The sequence below is a fragment of the Gymnoscopelus braueri genome, assembly GCF_963280865.1.
Source record: "Gymnoscopelus braueri genome assembly, chromosome: 3".
Taxonomy (NCBI): Eukaryota; Metazoa; Chordata; class Actinopteri; order Myctophiformes; family Myctophidae; genus Gymnoscopelus; species Gymnoscopelus braueri.
Window position 1 is genome coordinate 2983716 of NC_137612.1, and position 21875 is coordinate 3005590.

The window sequence follows — 21875 nt, forward strand, 5'->3', positions numbered from 1 at the left end:
TGTTCATATTATGACATTTAGATTTAGAGCAGTGTTCCTAAAAGCTCTTTAAACAACAAGAATGTTGGTGTAATTGAAGGGCAAACGTATATGTTTGCTATACAAGTTCACTTTACCCAGATGGCCTAATAGAGCACCTTTGGGATGTGGAAAATGGGAGATTTGCATCATGGACCTGAAGCTGACAAATCAAGGCAGAATCTCTATGGAATGTTTCCAGCACCTTGTTGAATCTATGCCATGAAGAATTAGGGCAAGTTCTGGAGGCAAAAGGGGGGTCTAACCTGGTACTAGCAAGATATACCTGAGAATATTTTATTTCTGAAGCAAACCAATATAAGTTCCAGCACAGGTCCATGGGTGGGTGGCTTTCATTGAAACTTTGCAATGAGTTAAGGTGAATAAAAAGGCAGTGGAAGGCAAGTAATTGAACGTCAGAATGAAAGCCCTCTGAGAAAGAGTGACTGATGTGCCGCTGACTTTTATCTGTCCGTGGTTAGACTCAATCAGCACCGTCCATCACCTCTCTGCCAATTCAGAGCGCTCTCTCTTATTTTGCCCACTTCATTTCCATTTCAATTTTCAAGTTCTTTCCCCCCCGACACCTTTATCTGGGTCATTTTGAGGAACCACTGGCATATTAACCAACAGAGACAAAAATTGAGAATTGAGAATGAACACCAGATATTCTGACATTTCCCGACATCCCGTTTTTTAACGCTCGATAATTTTACATTTAAAACAATGACTTGACATCAGTGTTGATTTTAGTTTTAGTCATAGTCTTGGATAAAATTCCCTTTTGTTTTGGTCATATTTTAGTCATCTGAAATGTTTTAGTTTTAGTCTAGTTTTAGTCGACTAAATGTCATAAGATTTTACTCGACTAAATCTACAGTTGATTTAGTCGAGTAAAGTCGAGTAGTCGAGTACTAAAATGTATGTTGGCGGTGCCTTGATGACGTCGTAATGGCTGATTTTACACTCTGTTGCATGCTGAAAATAGCCGATCTACAAGCTCACAAGTTGTGAGCTTGTAGATCTGCTATTTTCAGAGCGCAACACCCGAGTGCAACCAAACATAAAATGACTTGTCTTTTAGTTCTACTGGATCTCTTCTCCACTAGATCCCTCACTAACATTTTAGTCTAGTTTTTATTTGTTGACGGAATTGTCCATATATTTAGTCTTAGTTTTAGTCATCATAGCTTAGTTTTTATTTCGTTTTTATTGAGTTTTAATCAGTGAAAAAAGGTAGTCGACGAACATTTTTCGTCATAGTTTTAGTCGACAAAATCAACACTGCTTGACATCATTTTAGCAATATCCATATTTCAAATGGCTGATCCAAGTGCAAATGTAGACAAACGTATGTTACTGTATGTGTGATAGTTGTACATGTTGTCTTCTTCTCTTGCAGAAAGCAGTGATAACTAACGTGTCCCCCGACATGCTCTACTTGTTCAGAGTGCAGGCTGTGTGTCAACAAGACCTGCGTAGTGACTTCAGCCAAACACTGCTGTTCAGAGGTATCCTCTCTAAACCATCAGTTCATCACTACGTCTTCCATATGAGCGCTCAAAGGCAAAGCTCTGATTGTTTTTTCTTTTCCCCTCTCCTTACGTTTCCCAGCCAATACGACGAGAATCTTCGAAGGATCGCGTATAGTGAAAACTGGAATGGTGAGTTAACCAAACGTATCATATAATGTTTGTGTCGTTGACACAAAGCGTATTTGTGTGATGTGATTTTTTTCAGGTTGAATGTTGGCATGTCCATTTGTTGTGTAGTACAAAATACAGGTTAAAAAATTTGCCTAGGTTCACTAGCTGTACTATGTTTTGTTATGTGATTTAAAAATGCATCAAAACTAGGACTGTCAAGTGATTAAAAAGTTAATCTAATTAATGAGATGCTAATTGCTTTGTGATTAATTGATGTAAATTAATTGCATATATAAATATTTGACATGAGAGGCATTTAAAAAACATTTAAATTCAAATGGATTTTGGTAGAATATGGTTGAATCAATGAATTACAAACTTTATACTGTAGGTCAACATGTTTTATTTCCATACCTTCCGAATGTATTTTCTTACGCAGTCCAATCCATTTAGCATAGACCTACTCAGTCTGCGTCTGAATGCCTGTTGGAGTGTGGCTTGACTAGACTAGGTTGCTCACAGTAGCATCAGGGGCTAAGCTTGGTCTGACCGCCGAGCTTGCTGCAACGCTTTGCGTTGAGGTGATATTTCAGGCTTGAACTGCTCCGATTGTATGCAAATACCATGGTGTAGATTAGAAAGCACAGATTGTTGGTCCACATTGTCTGTTACTACGGCGTGGCTTTGCAGCAGGCGAGCCTCTAGAAATGGGTCTGTCTGTCAGTGTGTCCAGGGTTAATTTAGAAAAATACTGTACCACTCAGCACCACATTTCTTGTACGTGCTGCTAGTAGACAGGCACCACATTTCTTTCCTCATATCATTTATATTTTTTAATATTTAACCTAAATGTTATAATGGAAGTGATGAATGGTGGTCAGATATTTGGCTGGAACCATGCACGAATATGAGTTAAATTATCACTGAGAATTTTACAGTGTAGATTGGGGTCCCAAAGATTTAAAAAATGGTTCCGTTTGTATACTCTTAAAGAGTTACAGACCCATGAGGGTCCATTTGGACCCCCCGGTGTTGAGAAACAGTGTGCTAAAACAACTCCATAATGACTGGTGAGGTTCTGTAACCTCTCTATCAGTGGTGGAAAGTAACTAAGTATATTTACTTAAGTACTGTACTTAAGTACAATTTTGAGGTATTTGTACTTTACTTGAGTATTTCCAATTTCCAATACTTTTACTTCTACTCCACTACATCTCAGAGGCAAATATTGTACTTTTACTCCACTACAATTATTTGAAAACTTCAGTTACTAGTTACTTTGCAGATATAAATGATGATATTATAAAACATACATTAACCACTTTAGCCCTGTTTTATACCTAGGCTATTTGAAAATAGCAGATCTACAAGCTCACAACGCGTCGCAGCGCGACGCGTTGTGAGCTTGTAGATCGGCTATTTTCAAATATTTAGTACTTTTACTTTTGATACTTTAAGTACATTTTGATGCCAATACTTTTGTACTTTTACTCGAGTACATTTTTTATTCTGGACTTTTACTTGTAACAGAGTATTTTTATATTGCAGTATTGGTACTTTTACTTAAGTAAAGAATTTGAGTACTTTTTCCACCACTGCTCTCTATCCAGCCCACAGTTTCTCCGGCGTCGTCGGCCGACATGGCTCCCATCAGCTCCGGCTCCTCCACGTGGACCTCCTCCGGCCTCCCTTTCTCCTTCGTCTCCATGGCAACGGGGATGGGGGGCCCCTCCTCCTCCTCCTCCAGCGGCGGCAGCCAGGCCACGGTGGCCTCGGTGGTGACCAGCACCGTGCTGGCGGGGCTGGGCTTCAGCGGCGGGGTCATCTCCTCCCTGCCTCCCGGCTCTCTCTGGCCCACCCAGGCAGCGCCTCAGGCGGCGGCCGGTCCCAAGCCCACCCACCCGCCGGCGGCCCCCCACCCTCCGCAGCCCAGCGCGGCGGCGCCCACGGCCCCTGACGTGGACGCTGCCGCGCCCGGCGACGACAACCAGGCTACCGCGAGGGACGGGGAGGAGGAGGGAGAGGAGGGGGAGAGGGAGGGAGAGGAGGAAGAGGGCGAGGACGAAAGGAGGCCGAAGACGAGCAAGACGTCTCCTCCGGACGACGTTGAGAAGCGACTCAACGGCACGGCGGACGAGGAGCCCTCCGTCCCCCCCGCCCCCACGTCCACGGCCAAGGAGAAAGAACGAGGGACCACGGTGTCCCCGAGCACCGCTGATGACCCACGGGTCAAAGGAGTGGAGGGCCCTGTAGACGGCTCCACGGCGCCCCCCACCCAGGTAGGGCTGTCGACCGTTATGATTGTTTTTGATGAGATTATGATGTGTTTCTGTCGTAGGGCATTAACGAATAGTGATTTATGGTATTCGAATTATTCGACCCAAAAGTATTCGAATATTCGATTATTCGATTTGATTATAAAAAATTAAAAAATTAAAAAAATGTAAAAAAGTTTTTTTTTTTTTTTTTTTTTTTTTTATTGCATTGATGACTCGACTCAAGGAATGCGAGTTGACGTCACACCAGAGCTCACAGCTGCATGTCTGCTCTAGAAAAGCCACTAAAAATAGAATAGTCGAATAGTGGTTTGATAGTCGAATAGTCGGTTTGATATTCGAATATTCGAATATTCGACTATTCTGTGAATGCCCTATTCTGTCGTTGAACATTATGAATAAAAATTACTTTTCTGTTTTGGCTTTTAGCCTTCGTAAACAAGAGTTGCACAGGGCAGATATGACAACATGACACATATTTAATTACTTTATACTTTAAAATAAACATTGATAGTGGAAATAGCCGATCTACAAGCTCAAAACGCGCCGCATCGCGGCGCGTTTTGAGCTTGTAGGTCTGCTATTTCCACTATTTTTGTCAGTTTTGTTTTTTAAACATAACGAACATTTTTGGAAATGGAAATTATTACGACGATTATGCAAAAAACTATCGCGATTATCTCGAATAATTAGCGATTAGGCGATGATGTAATAACTGTGACAGGCCTGTAACACCCAGGTGCCTGGCAATGACACGGCGGAGATGCAGATCCCCATCAGCCCCACCCTCAACCCCAGGGTCAGCGCTGAGGACAAGAGCCTCTGGCCGTTCTCCGTCCACACAGGTGAGTCTCTCCAAGGCCACGCCCACATCACTGATGAGTCATGGTTTTACATTTCGTCGCTGTTGCCGGGCAGAAACCTCTTTCCTCCAAACCTTTTGTTGTTTTTTTCGTAAATTAATGCCCTACTTTATCTTACTACAGGGTCACACAAAAATGTCAAAAGTAGCAGATCTACAAGCTCGCGCCGTGTTTCGAGCTTGTAGTCTGCTATTCTTGAATTTGAATCCTGAAAAGTAGCAGTTTTGGACTGTTTCCACCCCGACAGAGACCATTTACATGTCGCTTCCCAAACACAACAGTTCCTTTATGGCTCTGGTTCTCAATGTCGGGTTCGAGGACCACCTGCAGTCCACATGGACCCTTTACGGGGTCTGTAACTCAGACAGTGTACAATGGGTTATCTCCGGGACCCCCAGTCTACGCTGTAAAATCCACAGTGTTAATTTAACTCTGAGAATGTAACAAAATGTACGTCTATATATACAATTGGCAAGTGGCCTGTGGTGGCTGTGTGTTTGTCTGTTTGTTTGTCTGACACACACACACACACACACACACACACACACACACATACACACACACGCACACACACACGCACACAGAGGAGGGAGGGAGCGACCACTTACTTTTCTCCCTTGCACACAGTCAGTCGCGATAATGTCTGTGTACTCCATTCATCTCAGAGCTAGACCACACTAGGTCTCCAGGGACCCCCAAGGGGTCAGCAATGTTTCGCGGGGGTCCCAGGACCCCCAGGGGGGGGGGGGCGTTTTCCTACAGTTGCCAGGTTTAGCGAGAGAAACAAGCCACCAGGTTAATGAAAACGACCCCAAAATAAGCGAGCCCTTCAACCCGCGGTGTCGAACTCTAGAGGTTCTAGTGAATATACAATGTGTACGCTCCCCGAGTGACAGACCTGCAAAGGGTCCATTTGGACCCGCGGTGGTCCCCGAACCCAATGTTGAGAAACGGTCCCTGGGATAAGCATCAATGCTCAACTCAACTCGGCTAGAGGAAACATTTGGGACAGAAAATAACAAAAGGTCAGATATCAATCTGAGCAGTGTAAAATATATACATATATACATATAATAAGGTGTGTGGTTAAACATAGCAATGGAATGGGGGGGGGGTAAAATATGCTATCAATAAAATGATGCCATTAAAATAGCAGCAGATAATAACAAGTGTGACAGGAGTATACATAAGTGACAGTGCGACGCGGTTGATAAATGAACTGCTCACGTAATGAGATGGAGCGGAAGCATTTTCTCGGTCAATCCGTCATAGCGTACAGTTCTAGTGACATTCCAGGGAGCCCAGGGTAATATAAGGACACGTACGGTATAATACGGTCCATTTAGAACTCCCCATTGTGAATTCACCGAAGTGCTCCATTGTATAATGAGGATGACCCACTGCTACTCTACTTTCTGTCTAGCAACAAAGTTTTTGGTTAACCCATTAACACATTGCCTGCCAGAATTATTTCAGATTTTTTGCAGTTTTATGCCAGAGATTTTTCATTGAGAAAAAAAAAGTACTCAGGAGCCGAGATACAGAATTTTTAAGTTTTAAGTTAACAAGGAAGTGGATAGGAGTCTAGATCTTCGAAAAATCATATCTCCTTGGTCTTTGGGTCAAATTTTTTTTTGTATTTTTTTTTGTATTTCTTTTTGTATTTTTAAAGAACAAGTATACTTGATCTTGGCAATCAATGTGTTAAGACCGGGAAAGCATCATTTGTGTCATTTTAAGATTTCTTTGTCTATTCAAAAATAGCAGATATACTAGCTCATAGCGCGGCACTGAGAGCTTGTAGATCTGCTATTTTTGTTTAAAAAAATGGAAATGTGTGCAAATCTTTGAATATGTATATTTTTTTAAAGCGAACATCTTTACTCAAATCTTTTCTTTTCTTTTCTGCTGGGGGATTCTACAAATGTTTTCTAAATCCTAACAGTTTTCTGAAACACTTATGTTGCCACTTGCTATAATATCACTGGTTCTCAAGCTTTTTCATGTCAAAGACACCCAAAATATATATGTATGTGGCCGCGGACCTCCATCTCAAAATATTTTGTTCCAGGGACCCCCAGAAGCAAAGATTTGAGTAAAAATGTTCGCTTTAAAAAAGAATATATAATATTCAAAGATTTGCACATATTTTCACGATTACAAAAAAAATAGCAGATGAGCTTGTAGATCTGCTATTTTTGAATAGCCAAAGTATAAAATAATGGTTAAAGTGGTTACACAGATGCTTTTTCCCGGTCTTAATGGGTTAAAATTGAGGGTGAAATACTGTGCGCGAGAATGCTACGCACACCAAAGTCCTTATGGTGGTGCCGGCCAACGGCAGAATAAACTAAATGGTGGGTCTTCAAGAGACAAGAACACACTGGTAGCCAAAGTGCCAATATTTTGTTATAGGACGCAGAGTAAACAAACCGGCAAACCGTTTTGGCAGGTAACTGCCTGATATACCCTGTTATACCCAGTTACCTGCCGAAACTTTGGTTTGTTTACTCTGCGTCCTATAACAAAATATTGGCACTTTGGCTACCAGTGTGTGTGGACACCTTCTTGTCTCTTGAAGACCACTATTTATGAAAATTTAGGGTAAATCAACCGTGTTATAAGAGCAATAATACACCAGGGGTGTTAGACACAGCTACTGTATAGGCGTTAAAGGCCAACGCCTGCAGCCATGACATAATCATGAAGTACAGTACATGGCCTCTTAGTATTGCTTCAGTAAGTACCCGAGTGTTAATTTAACTTTGAGACGTGTACTGTAAGGGTCCATTCTCACACACTCCGTTCAAATTGAACACCGCGGTTTGATTTTTAAAAAGTAGTTACCTCAGCTACCTTTAGTCAAAGACAAAGCTTATCTATAACCACAGATGCCCGAAGGCACAAAGTGAGACTCTGCCCAAAGGCGCCGGGTGCTTTGGGGCATTCTTTATATTTCAGAACATAGTTGCCTTCCAGGGTGAAAACCCATTTACCAGGGTGTTGTTCTTCTAAATGGAAAGCTGTTTGCCTAGTGTGCTCTCTAGCACACATTTCCTCTTCAGTAGAATAACCCATTAAGACCTGGAACAGATTTGAGCTAAAAAGCATTATTTTACACTTTGGCTATTCAAAAATAGCAGATATACAAGCTCATAGCGCGGCACCGAGTGCCGCGCTACGAGCTTGTAGATCTGCTACTTTTGAAAATTCGTGAAAATGTGTGCAAATCTTTGAATATATATATTTTTAAAGCGAATTTTTTTAACTCAAATCGTTGCTTCTGGGGGGTCCCTGGAACAAAACATTTTGATCGGGGTCCGCGGCCTTGACATTAAAAAGATTGAGCACCACTGATACAGAAACATACGTTTTTCAGAAAACTGTTGGGATTTAGGAGACATGTAGAATCGGCTTCAGGTCTCAATGGGATAATGGAGCAATTTCAGCAAACCTTTGATTTGCACCTTAGGGTAAACCCAGTCAATTACCTCCTTGGTCTAAACAGGGTTATTTTGCAATCATTCTCCACAACTGGAAACGTCTCACCTCTCTCTGCGTGACGTTTGAGCCTTCGTTGTTTTTATGTTCATCAATTGAAAGTGCATAATCAAAACTAATTACTTTGCTGTTTGTGCTGATGTGTGTGGGTGTGTTACATAATGATCTATATTTTCACACTAGGAAAGACTGTATCTTTCTCGCTTTCAATATTTGTATAGAATTATGACAAAGTTAAGTGCACATTACGCACTTGAGACAACATTAACACAAAAAAAGAAAAGAAAAACATAGACTTATTATCTGAGCTTGTAGATCTGCTATTTCTGAAAAATTGCGAAAATCTTTGAATACATACTGTATATATTTTTAAAGTGAACTTTTTTAACTCAAATCTTTGCTTCTGGGGGGTCCCTGGAACAAAATATTTGAACATGGGGTCCCCGCGGCCAAATACATATAATTTTGACATGAAAACGTTTTAGCACCATAGCAACATACAGTTTTTCAGAAAACTGTTAGGATTTAGAAGACATTTGTAGAATCGGCTTCAGGTCTTAATGGATTAACGATAATAATTAAATACCACTCTGCAAAATCTCGGGCAAGCAACTCTCCACACCCCCCAAACACACACACAAACTCGCACAAAAGCAGCCTACTTTACCATACAAATTTAACCATTAATGACTTAAAAACGGATATCTGTTGGAATTAAAATCTTCCTCAACATTCGAACTGTGTTAACTCTCTCAGTGCCAAGCCCCGAGTTATCCCCAGTTTTTTCTGAATGCCCTCAGTGCAAGAACAAAAAATCCTGAGTAAAAAAATAAATTAAAAAATAACTTTATTTTTTTTGGGAAAAAAATCAGAACCCAAGATATCATTATCTGAAGATTTGCAGCTCCATCCACTCTTTGTTTAACTTATAACTGAAAAAGGCTGTATCTCGCTTCCTAAGCACATTTTTTTTTACTTAAAAAAATAAAATAAAATGCTGGCAGTTTAGAGAACATATTTTTTTATTGCATTGGCACTGAGAGAGTTAAAGGGATACTTCACTTTCGGGCCGGGGACACATTTAAAAAAAATATTAAAAATAAATGAAAAAAGTTATGGAAAATTCATGGCCCCCTCACACATTAGTAGGACACTGCGTGTCGTGAGGGGGCCATGAATTTTCCATAACTTTTTTCATTTATTTTTAATATTTTTTTTAAATGTGTCCCCGGCCCGAAAGTGAAGTATCCCTTTAACACATTGGGTGCCAGCATTTTTTCATAACAACTTACGTTGGGTGCCAGCATTCTCCCCATTGACTGCGCTTTGCTGTTTAAAGCTCTAGACTCCACGAGGAGCAAATCCATGTAAAAAAAAACATCCATTCATGTTGCGCGATGACCCTGGCTACAACCTGGAACGATAACATTTCACTCGCGAGTTACAATGGGGGGGGATCGCGCATCGCGCATGACCGGTTTTCCCCACCGGAAACAGATTCGGAGATATAGGTGTTTTAAAGAAGGAAATAGACAGGAAGTGGATGGCAGCCATGTTTTTGTTTTTCCGGTGATCTATCTGGCCTATCCTTCTCAAGATCACAATGGGTACTCCCAGAGCTGCTCTAGCCCCGCCCGTGTGGAGAAAAACGAAAAAAACAAAAAGACATATTTCACGGTCTGGACCGTGTTCGGCACCGGACCGCTACTCTGCGCAAACACGGTTCAGACCGTGTTTGGCACCCGATGTGTTAATATGGAAAAAAACGAAAATCTGCCAAAACAAAAATAAAACTTATTTAGCTCCTTTCTACTGTTTCACAACGGCCGAGTTGATGCCCTTTTCTCCAGCCACAGTCAAATATGTTCAGGGTTCAAGTTAATGTGTTGACTGGTGTGGTGTGGTGTGGTGTGGTGTGGTCCTGTCCTCTAGATCGGACCAACTTATCCAACATGACGCGCGGCCCTCACCCTGGGATGGGTAAGATGATGTGGATGGTTCCTCTGGTGGTGGTGTCTGCTCTCACGCTGCTCTGCCTTGTGCTGCTGCTGGCTGTGCTGGTGTACTGGAGGTGAGACTTTCTTCATTTCAACCCCATGAACCCTAGCGTTCCCTAACGAGTCTGCAAAAATACATGATCTACAAGCTCACGTTGCGACGGCTTGAGAGCTTGTAGGTCAGCTATTTTCGTCAAAAGAGAACCTGATGCTAGGTTCTTGGTTGACCTGTGATCCTAGTTTACCGAGGCACTACACTGTCTCTCCGCATTTGATGTATGTGTTTAACTTGCTTATTGTAAGTCGCTCTGGATAAGAGTGTCTGCTAAATGGTTTAAGTGGTTAAACAGTTCAAGTAGGATTAGACTGACAAAGTGTCGCATTACAATTGGGTATTTTCACTATTTGTCATTATGACAAAGTACTGTATATAGGGCTTAAGTGGGTAGGACCAGAGCCCGTCGTTTAGTTTTTTTTAACGGCTCTGCCAAGGCCCTACACATACTGTCAGTTATGGCCCCATTCTATTCACTTTTCACTTCAACATTCCCCTGGCTTTGCTTTCTGAGAAAGCCAGCCTGGGTATGGAGGTTATTGCCTTGAGGAATGCGTCAAAGTGATGAATGCGCTGCAAAATCCTGAATGCTAATTTAACTGCCAGAGTGTAAAGATGGACCTGTAAGGGTTTATGTACAGTATGTAACTGTCAACGCTCACTCTGTGTGTATACCGTACTGGAGGTTTGGGCCACTATGCGGCCCTCACATCTAGAGGTCGGGCCTCATGCCCACGTCGCACCGCCGATCCGACCGATATGTCTGAGTCAAAGTGTCGAGGAGCTTTGTCAGATATCCATATTATGCCTAATTGCTTATATATGGACATATCGGATCGGTGGTCCTGGACAACCGCATATATGAACAACTCGACGGCGTGCAGCGTACTCCCTCGAGTCCTTGGCCGATGCTTGCGCCCGAGTTTGCAGTCTGTCGGTCCCATATGCACGTGACCGTGTGTGGGGATAGCGGTCGGATCTGTGGCTCCCGACAACCGGATCTCCATACTAGTATGGGTTTGTTTATGGTTATGACTGAGTCATAGTGCCATGCCTATGAGCGTATCGGGTTTGTTTATGGTTATGTCTGAGTCATAGCAATGTGGCCGTGGTCCCATCTATATATGGGCGTATCGGGTTTGTTTATGGTTATATATGAGTCATAGCAATGTGGCCGTGGTCCTATCTATATATGGGCGTATCGGGTTTGTTTATGGTTATATATGAGCCATAGCAATGTGGCCGTGGTCACATCTATATATGGGCGTATCGGGTTTGTTTATGGTTATATATGAGCCATAGCAATGTGGCCGTGGTCACATCTATATATGGGCGTATCGGGTTTGTTTATGGTTATATATGAGCCATAGCAATGTGGCCGTGGTCCCATCTATATATGGGCGTATCAGGTTTGTTTATGGTTATGTCTGAGTCATAGCAATGTGGCCGTGGTCCCATCTATATATGGACGTATCAGGTTTGTTTATGGTTATGTCTGAGTCATAGTAATGTGGCCGTGGTCCCATCTATATATGGGCGTATCAGGTTTGTTTATGGTTATGTCTGAGTCATAGTAATGTGGCCGTGGTCCCATCTATATATGGGCGTATCGGGTTTGTTTATGGTTATATATGAGTCATAGTGATGTGGCCGTGGTCCACCCTCCCATTAGCACATTTTCATATAGGATATATATATATATATATATATCATGCATCTGGGTGTGGGACCGGCCCCAGGGCCTTCTAGTACTTGGAGGGATCCCAGCTGTGTCCTCATCTGCATAGGAGAGCCGTGCTGCTTGGCCCAAGTAATTACATAGGCAGAGCCACTGGCTAATGAGCTGCGAAGAGCACAAAGGATCCTCACCTCCACCAGTCCTGAGCTGTCTCTGTAGAATGGCTCTTCCCTGAGTCCTTCAGTGGTTTGACTCAGATTATCCTTTCCTCTGGTGTTGCTTTCTCGCTTTGTATGTGGAACCAGAGGAATATTTTACTTGTGTCTGGGATGCATTTTGTGTGAGCGCACGTGTGTGTGTGTGTGTGCGTGTGCGTGTGCGTGTGCGTGTGCATGCATTTGTGAGTGTGTGTGCACTGTGCAAGCATGCCTGTGTGTGCACTGGGTAGAATAATTGTAGAGGTATTCTGAGGTTTAGCTCAGTGGAGTAATTAATAGGTCAACTTAAACCAGACATAATTGCTAATTCAGTTGGGGCTAAGCTAGGTGCTTGATTGAAAGTGGAATGACAGCCGTGGGGCTTTGAAAGGGCCAACACAGTGGAGGTGACAGTTCACAGACAATGACCTGCCTCCCCTGGGGACCAGGCCATGATGAAAAACCAGATTGAAACATCCAGTCTCTATCTCTCTCTCCCCCCCCCCCCTCTCTCTCTCTCCCCCTCCCTCTCCCTCTGTATCTGCGTGTCATTCTCTGTCACTTGGAAAATTCTCCTCACTGCTCGCCGTTGTTTTGGTAGATAGGATGAAACTTTGTAGTGCATTACCTATGATTTCTAAGCTACAGTTTTATAGGATGATGTGAAATAATATTTCATCAATACCCCTGTCTCATCTGTTTCTTATTTGCTGATTGACAGTATCAGTCAATGTCACATGGCTAAACACAGTCCAATTGATTGGTTGAATGCTACATTAACTGTGCATTTGGAGGCCTCTCAGGTATTAGTGGTTGTTGGATGGTGGAAGCTAAATTCGGATTTGTCATCAGTGCGTCGGTAACATGCACCAAAAATAGCAGATCTACAAGCTCTAAGATCTACGAGCTTGTAGATTGGCTGCAGCAAAGTTTATCAAACCCTTTACAGATGTTGGGGGGGGGGGGGGGGATGTCCCATCTAAATAAAAACACAACGTGGTGCAGAATTTCTACCTGCAAGGGTTCGTCCCCCTAAATGTTGAGTGGATCACATCAGCTTTCAGGACTGATATCCAGTCCGACAGGCAGCCAACCTATTCCAGCCTAATTTCCATTCATGCGAAGCTGCCTATTCTTCTGAGACTGTGATAAGTGGGGGTGTTGACAAAGCCAGTTACCCACATCACATCAGCCCCCCCACTGGGAGTCATTCGGTTAGGACTAGTGGGCTGTGACGCAAGCCAGGAGAGAACCCCCCACCCCCTCCCCTCCCCTCCCCTCCTCCTCATCTCCTTCACCTCTTGTCTCTGTTGTCTCTGTCTGTCTCTCTCTCTCTCGCTCTGTTTCTCGCTCTCTGCAAGATGTTTTAAATGTTGTTCAGCCTCTTTTCTCCTGCTGGTCATTCCGTCTCTCTCACACAAAGCATGAATAGCATATGCTCCCTCCTCTGCACCAAGTACAGGTAAGACTAAGACAAGAGACCATTGTTGTTTTTATTTGTAATTGTGTGTGTGTGTGCGCGCTCGGGAATGTGTGTGTGTGTGTGTGTGTGTGTGTGTGTGTGTGTGTGTGTGTGTGTGTGTGTGTGTGTGTGTGTGTGTGTGTGTGTGTGTGTGTGTGTGTGTGTGTGTGTGTGTGTGTGTGTGTGTGTGTGTGTGTGTGTGTGTGTGTGTGTGTGTTTGTTGGTGTACGGAAGGCGTTCAGGCCTCTGGGGTTATAGACTTACTCCTACAAAAAATATGGGACCACTCAAACTGCGTTTCTGTTCTATTTCTCCCTTGATTTCAGAGTCTGAGGTCTTAGAGAAAATGTTGTTTATTACTGGAGGATTTTGTCCTGAGAGAGAGAGAGAGAGAGAGAGAGAGAGAAAAACAAAACAGAAGAGGAAAGAAAGTGGTACTTTATTCTCTCCTTTCCGAAACTTTTGTCCTGCGGGGATGTGGGCGTGTTTGTGGACTTTGTCACGGTGACAGTATAGACGCGGTTTTGTTGTTCTCAATCTGAAATCAGGGCTAAGCGCGGCGCCGTGCTGTTTACCGTCTCTCCTTGTTTACCTGCTGCCTCCCCGTGGTCGGGGCTCACGCTGGGCTCTCCATGACGTCGCTGTCCGCTGGAAACCTTGTACGTCCAAAAACCGTCACTTGTCAAGAAATAGAAGAGGAAAATCCCCTGCTCCAATGTGTCCAATGTAGCTATTATTTAGTCACAAGCTCTTGTTGATACTTTTCATTTGGTTTGATATTTATCAAACACACAGGCAGACTTTCACTTTAAACCTATGATGTCTGTTTGTTCAAGACCAAGGACCACAATGGAAATAACTCTGACTTTATTGTGTTTTCTTATCCTTGACGTGTTATTTCAGGGAATGCATTGTATTGTATTGTACTTGCATTGACCCTTTTTTTTTAACATAACGTAAAGAAAAAATGTATAAATCAAAACTTTAAAAAAAAAAGTACAAGCTCAACAATGCGTCGCATTCCGACGCTATTTTTGCTACTTTAGTGTGACACTGTAGTATGAGTGAAGTAGGGCATCAATTTCCAAACGAAAACATCAAAAGTTGAAATATGGAGATACAAGGTTTCTGCCTGGCAGCGACAATGAGCTGCTTACTGATTGGCTGGTGAGTGGTACAGTACCTGCCAGAGATCAGCCACTCTGGGGGGTATATTCACTCCATATGCCTTTATTCCTCTCACCATTCAGATGGTTGATGGGTGCTAAGAAGGAGGAAAGCCTGGTACATGGTGTTTCCTAATAGGGTCTCTATCTATCACACATGCTGCTAATGGTGGCCACGGAGGCCCAGTCACAGTGTCCTCTCTGTGTCCCCCACAGGAGAGTCTTCCAGACGGCTCACTTCTACGTGGAGGACAGCAGCTCTCCGCGGGTGGTGGCCAACGAGAACATCCCCATCATCCCCATCCCAGGTGAGAGAGTTCCAGTGGTGGAAAAAAAGTAAAAGTATCATCAATACTGCAATGTAGAAGTACTCCGTTACAAGTAAAAAGTCCGGAATTAAAAATGTACTTGAGTAAAAGTACAAAAGCATTGGTATCAAAATGTACTTAAAGTACCGAAAGTAAAAGTACTAAAATGTTTGAAAATAGCAGATCTACAAGCTCACAACGCGTCGCGATGCGACGCGTTGTGAGCTTGTAGATCGGCTATTTTCAAATAGCCTAGGTATAAAATAGAATAATAGAATAGAATAATAAAATTTATTTTGTGTGGAAATTCATTTCGGGCGGCTGGAGCAGGAGTTTCATACGCAATTATCCAATTCAGCCAACAACGGGTTTGAATGGTACAAAGGAAATGCAAAAACAACAGCCCTGACCCCGGGATAAAAAATAAATCAATAATAATGAATGACAAATCAATTCAAAGGGAGTGCGTCCATGTGGCATCCTGCCCCGCCCCTCTGTCACTTTACATAAGGACGATGCATTTAGTTGTATGCATGGAAGCTAATTTCCAGGGCTTGCTACCTTGATATCTTCCAATTGTGCAATTTCAAAACCCATTACACACACACGTGTAAATGTCTTGGGAGTGCTCCTCTGTGGAAATGTTGAAACTGGGCTTTCTGAGCCTCCAGTGGTCTGTGTAGCATTTGCTATGACACATAGTCAATAGGAGAGCTTTTTCAGAGCTCAATGATTGTTGTGTTGTTTCAAAGCTTTTGCTACCTTTACCTTAGTCAAACTCCCTATCCCTCTCTCTCTCTCTCTCTCTCTCTCTCTCTCTCTCGCTCTCGCTCTCTCTCTTTTTCTTTCTTTTTGGATCAACACTTCATTTGAGTTTTACGTTTGCAAAACACAACAAAAAGAAAAACATGCATGTGAACATTTAACTCAAGTAGCTTCAATAGAAGCTTTACTTTCCTAGGGAGAGCGGGGAACATAGGACCAAACCTAACCCTAACCTTAGTGGGGGAACATAGAACCCGGGGAACATAGGGATGACCCCTTTAATAGAGCTTTTGGACATTTAACTGAGAAATACATGAAGAGTAATAGCTTTAGCTTTATACCTTTTTTGATTTCACACAAAACTGCACTTATTCCGGAACCGTTTTACTTAGATGAATGGATTAGCTTGACCAACTAGCCCTTTGATACAGAACAGGAGAGTGGAGTAAAGACCTTTTTGATAAATGAACAAACCCCGGCAATCACCACTGTGTAATCATTGAAGCAAGTAGGAGACTGTGTGGGCCCCAGCTGTGTGAGGGTGTGTTAGTTAAGATATTTGCCGGTGCTAGCAGGGCTTGCAGCTGGGGCCCTCTGTGTGACAGTGAACCGGCTCATCTTCACAGTCAGCCGTGTGCATTTGACTGTTGTTCACAATGGTCCAAGTACCAATTTGACACTTTTTTTGTGTGAAAGGTTATACTGCTGATTTGTTTTATGTTAGGACTATTTTCTATGAGGGGTGGGGGGCTATTTAAGACGCAGTGACTGATTTGACATAGGCAAGCCATACATTTCATATGCCCCTCGGTCATATTGGAAAATTGTAAACATCTGATAAATGACTTTGGTGCACCCACACTGTGGCTAGACCCTTAAATCCTTAAACATTTGCCCGTTGGTCATATTGGAAAATTGTAAAATCTGATTAATGACTTTGATCCGTGCACACACACACACACACACACCACACGCACACGCGCACACGCACGTGCACACACACACACACACACACACACACACACCACACCACACCACACGCGCACGTGCACACACACACACACACACACACACACACACACACACACACACACACACACACACACACACACACACATTGTGGCTATATACCCTTAAACACAAACATACACACATATGCATATGTACATGCTGTGCACACACATCCCAGTAGCTGGTTTTGAATGCTGTTTTTCGTTTCTCTTACAGATGACACGGAGGCCCTGCCTGTTAGGCAGTTTCTTAAACACATCATGGAGCTCTACTCCAACAACTTACATGGTTTCTCTGAAGAGTTTGAGGTATTGTATGCCTGCTTCAGTATTGGTCAGGGTTGGATTGACGATACGAATAATAGTTGTGAACTTGCAGATGGCATTTTTCATGACATTTTGAAGAGGGGAAAAAAAGTAAAATGTTTGATAGTGTTTGCCTATACTGACATACCGGACACCAGGATGAAAGTAGCTAAACAAATAGGACTGTAGAACGTTAAGTAAATGAGATCACAGAATAAATGAAAATGTGTCCATATGTCCATAGGCTACTACTAACTACACACATGCACCAGCTACAGTACAGTATACAGTCCATGTGTTGTGTCTGGTCGTGAGCATTCAGTATGATATTAGTTTGTGCTTGTGTTCATGTGTGTATAGTTGTTAATTTGGTGGAGCAGATGGCTGAGCGAGAGAGAGAGAGAGAAAGATTTACAGAGACAGAGGTTAATTAAAGGAGGTCTGGTTGCTGGTTGGCTGGACAGGAACACATTGTCTGTCTAACCAGTATGAGAAACCAGGCAAACATTTACCCGTGAAGAACCATTCTAATTGAGGTCATAGGGGTGTGCGCATATACATTATTCATACTGTATATCATTGAAATTCACAACAGCCACACTGAAGAGCTGTTGTTGTGTTGTTTTGTAATTATAATTAAAATTAAAATTAAAATTAAAAAAAGGATTAATAGTCTGAGCTGAACCATGATAGCCTAAGAGTTTATTTAACCACTTAGGCCCCATGCGCGTCGCTAGTACGACGGATAGCGGAAACAGCCAATCTACAGTGTAGGGTGCATTGTAGCCTCGGTCCCAGCCTCACTCATCTGCCAAGAGAAGAGCCTGGTCACGACCTAAAGCAGCGAGTGTCTAGGAAGTCCTGAGTGGACAGGATTTCCGTTTCCCCCGGAAACGATATTTTTTGACCAATCACAACACTCGTTTCATTCACGGAGAATGTTAACAGATTTGTAAAGCATCAACGTCATTTCCTTGGGCGGTACTTCCGCCAAATTCAACCATTTCCGGTTGTCAACTTCCTAGACAACCAACATCCCAGGTCTTGCCCAGCGTGGGTGCGTTGTGAGCTTGTAGGTTGGCTATTTTTGCAATTAACTCATTCAGTGCCACTGGACGTCTAAGACGTCCGTTGTATCATAAGCCCTGTGCCACTGGACGTGTAAGACGTCCAAATTTGTATATATATATATATATATATATATATATTTTTTTTATTATTATTGTCTCCGCCAGGCCGAAAGGCATGGCGAGAGAGTATGTTTTTCCGTCCGTCCGTCCGTCCGTCCGTCCGTCCGTCCGTCCGTCCGTCCGTCCGTCCGTCCGTCCGTCCGTCCGTCCGTGTGTCCTGTCCGTCCGTTACCACCTAATCTCCGGCACCGTTGGCCCAGCCGCTGCGAAACTGTGCACACACACTCCCTGGATGCCAAGTCAGAACCTCTGGCCCAAATGTTTCAGATTGGCCTGTTATAGCGCCACCAGGAGGCAGATTTGTGGAAAACACATTTATTGATACTACTCCTACAGATTTTGTCCAAACATCACACAAATCGGTACACAGTATCTCTATAGTCATGTGATCAACACGGATCTGTCCGATTTCCCATATTACATCCTGATTGCCTAAGATTGGCTTCCAAAGTTTGCAGGATTGGTCGGTTTTCAACAAAATGCCTCAAATCATGAACGCAGCTTGCGATTTCCGTGACATTTCACACGCACATTTCTATTAGGCCGCGGAAGATATGCCACCCTTTTACCATTGGCCTGTTATAGTGCCACCAGCAGGTCTAATTTAGCAAAACACATTTTTGGAACAAAATGCCTCAAATCATGAATGCAGTGTCCGATTGCAGTGAAAAGCCTAAGAACAAATCGCACCCTTTTCACATTGGCCTATTATAGCGCCACCAGGAGGCCACAATAACCTACCTGACCTGGCGGAGACCTGTGCTCCGAGGAGCACTTTTTCTATATATGATGATTTGAAAATGTTCTGCTCCATTCACTATTTGTTTAACTTCTTACTGAAAAAGGCTGTATATCGGCTCCTAAGCACTTTTTTTTTACAATGAATTTTGGCTCTGGCACTCGGAGCCAAACTGCCAGAAATAAGTCAGGCACTGAATGAGTTAACAACAATATTAAAATTGACAATGTTCCAAAAAATAATGGAAGTTAATGACATGTCTCACATCTTGACCTCTGTCTCTCATTCTCTCTTTTTTCTCCGTTGCCTTAGTGTGACAGTGACCGGCGCATCCTCACATCCTTAAATAAAAAACATTAAAATTGACCATTTTCGAAAAAAATTATGAAAGTTAATGAAATGTCTCACATCTTGACCTCCTCTGTCTCTTTCTCTCTTTTTTCTCCTGTCGTCCCCCAGGAGGTCCAGCGCTGTACTGTAGATCTGAAAATCACAGCGGAGCATTCCAATCACCCTGACCTGAAGCACAAAAACAGATACATCAACATCGTGGCCTGTGAGTCAACTCGTTCCCACCACGTCCAACGGTGTCATTTATAGACCTGTCACAATTATTACATAATCACCTAATCGCAATTATTACATAATCGCCTAATCGCAATTATTTGAGATAAATCGCAATTATTTGAGATAAATCGCAATTATTTTGCATAATCGTCATAACCGTTTACATTTTGGAAAATGTTTACACATTTTCAAACATTTTGCAAAAATAGCAGATCTAGCTTGTAGATCAGCTATTTCCGCAATTTTTTTATTTAATCATATAATTTAATTTAATAATGTAAAATTCTGAATGTGTCAGTAATGTCTTTGTCTATTCAAGTTATTTGTCATATCTGCCCGGTGCAATTTATGATTATGAAGCCTAAAAACCAAACAGAAATTAAAGTTGTATCCATATGATCCAATGTTCAATGTTCAATGTTCAATGCCAACAACACAATTCAATCGTTCATCGCAATTATCTGTATGACAATTTAACGTCGACTTAAATGTTGTAATCGTGACAGCCCAGTTATTTCTGTGACGTATTTTGCTACAGAAGCTATTTAGTTTCCGGGTAGTTTATCCTGATGATGATGATGATGATGATGATGATGATGATGATGATGGCCACTAATAACATGTTGAATCACAATGCCTCCCCCAGATGACCACAGTCGAGTGAAGTTACGAGCCTTGGCGGGGAAAGACGCAAAACGCAGTGATTACATGAATGCCAACTTTGTGGATGTAAGTCTTGTGAGGCTGGACTGTGTTTTTGATGATCCTTTTCTCTTCAATCCTGTACTGTTACAGTATTTGATTTATTCAGCCGTGTGCCATCTTAAAGGAGAGATCCGGCCATTTTAAGTGTTATCTTTGATGTGTCGCTAATCACTCACCAACATTGAAAGGGACGTTGAGTTATTCCAGAGAGTCCCCTGTCGTCCAGTCTGGCGACCCCCTCCGTTGGCATAATGGGAGCCGTGTGTAAGAGTGAAAATCGTCTATTATAACCGATGAAAACTTTTTTTTTTCTACTACCACTCATCGTGGAGTCTCATGATACTCAAACAGAACGAGATGACGCTGGTTGCTTGTTTCTCTCACAGAACCTGGCGTCTGTGAGAGAAACAAGCAACCAGCGTCATCTCGTTCTGCACGAACGGTAGCTCGTGTGCGACATTCAGCACATGTTTGAGTAACATGAGACTCCACGATGAGTGGTAGTAGAAAAAAATAGTTTTCATCGGTTATAATAGACGATTTTCACTCTTACACACGGCTCCCATTATGCCAACGGAGGGGGTCGCCAGACTGGACGACAGGGGACTCTCTGGAATAACTCAACGTCCCTTTCAATGTTGGTGAGTGATTAGCGACACATCAAAGATAACACTTAAAATGGCCGGATCTCTCCTTTAACATCAAATCACTGTTATGAAAGCCAATAAGTTCATCAGAATATTGCACTGACTATGGTTCATGCTGAAAACACCACAAGGTGAGGCTCACAACGCGACAGACTGTCTGCTTGTAGATCGGCCATTTTCACTACTTTAGTTTCTTCAATGAATTTTGGCTTTGATTTACATAAAAACATAAAACGTTTAAATATGGAGATACAGTACACGATACAGCAATGATATCAGGCTTAATGTGTACAATATTGAGAAATTCACCTGGCCACCGCCCTTCTCCTCTTGTAGGGCTACAACTGTCCCAAGGCCTACATCGCTGCCCAGGGCCCCCTCAAGTCCACGTTTGAGGACTTTTGGAGGATGGTATGGGAGCAGCACACTGGAATCATCGTCATGATCACCAACCTGGTGGAAAAAGGCAGAGTGAGTACTCACCCTTTTATTCACAAAGTGAATAATGAAACGTGTCCCACCACTCTATCTCACTGGATCTCAAACATTTGCATGTCAAGGACCCCAAAATTGATATATATATTTGGCCGCGGACCCCCATCTGGGGATATTTCACAAATTGCTGACCTACAAGCTCACAACGTCTTGCATCGCAATGCATCGTGGGCTTGTAGATCGGCTATTTTCAAATAGCTGAAGTATGAAAATAGGGTTAAAATGATTGACTGATTTTGATGCTATTTAATTAACATATTTAGCTGGGGAGCCCCTGTGGTCCA

The 21875-nt window shown here is 42.7% G+C and overlaps 1 protein-coding gene across 2 annotated transcripts in view; it reads left to right on the forward strand.

The window, feature by feature from the left end:
• The window catches only part of LOC308082248 (receptor-type tyrosine-protein phosphatase gamma-like), a 164200-nt gene that overhangs the window by 129478 nt on the left and 12847 nt on the right, over positions 1 to 21875 (forward strand). The window contains exons 10-19 of one of the 2 annotated variants that reach the window (XM_080423929.1): positions 1421 to 1529; positions 1633 to 1682; positions 3275 to 3943; positions 4665 to 4785; positions 10237 to 10375; positions 15076 to 15167; positions 17160 to 17251; positions 19637 to 19733; positions 20391 to 20473; positions 21433 to 21567. In XM_080423929.1, the coding sequence (XP_080280055.1) occupies positions 1421 to 1529; positions 1633 to 1682; positions 3275 to 3943; positions 4665 to 4785; positions 10237 to 10375; positions 15076 to 15167; positions 17160 to 17251; positions 19637 to 19733; positions 20391 to 20473; positions 21433 to 21567 (1587 nt within the window). The remainder of the gene's footprint in view (positions 1 to 1420; positions 1530 to 1632; positions 1683 to 3274; positions 3944 to 4664; positions 4786 to 10236; positions 10376 to 15075; positions 15168 to 17159; positions 17252 to 19636; positions 19734 to 20390; positions 20474 to 21432; positions 21568 to 21875) is intronic. The other variant, XM_080423930.1, reaches the window with a different exon arrangement.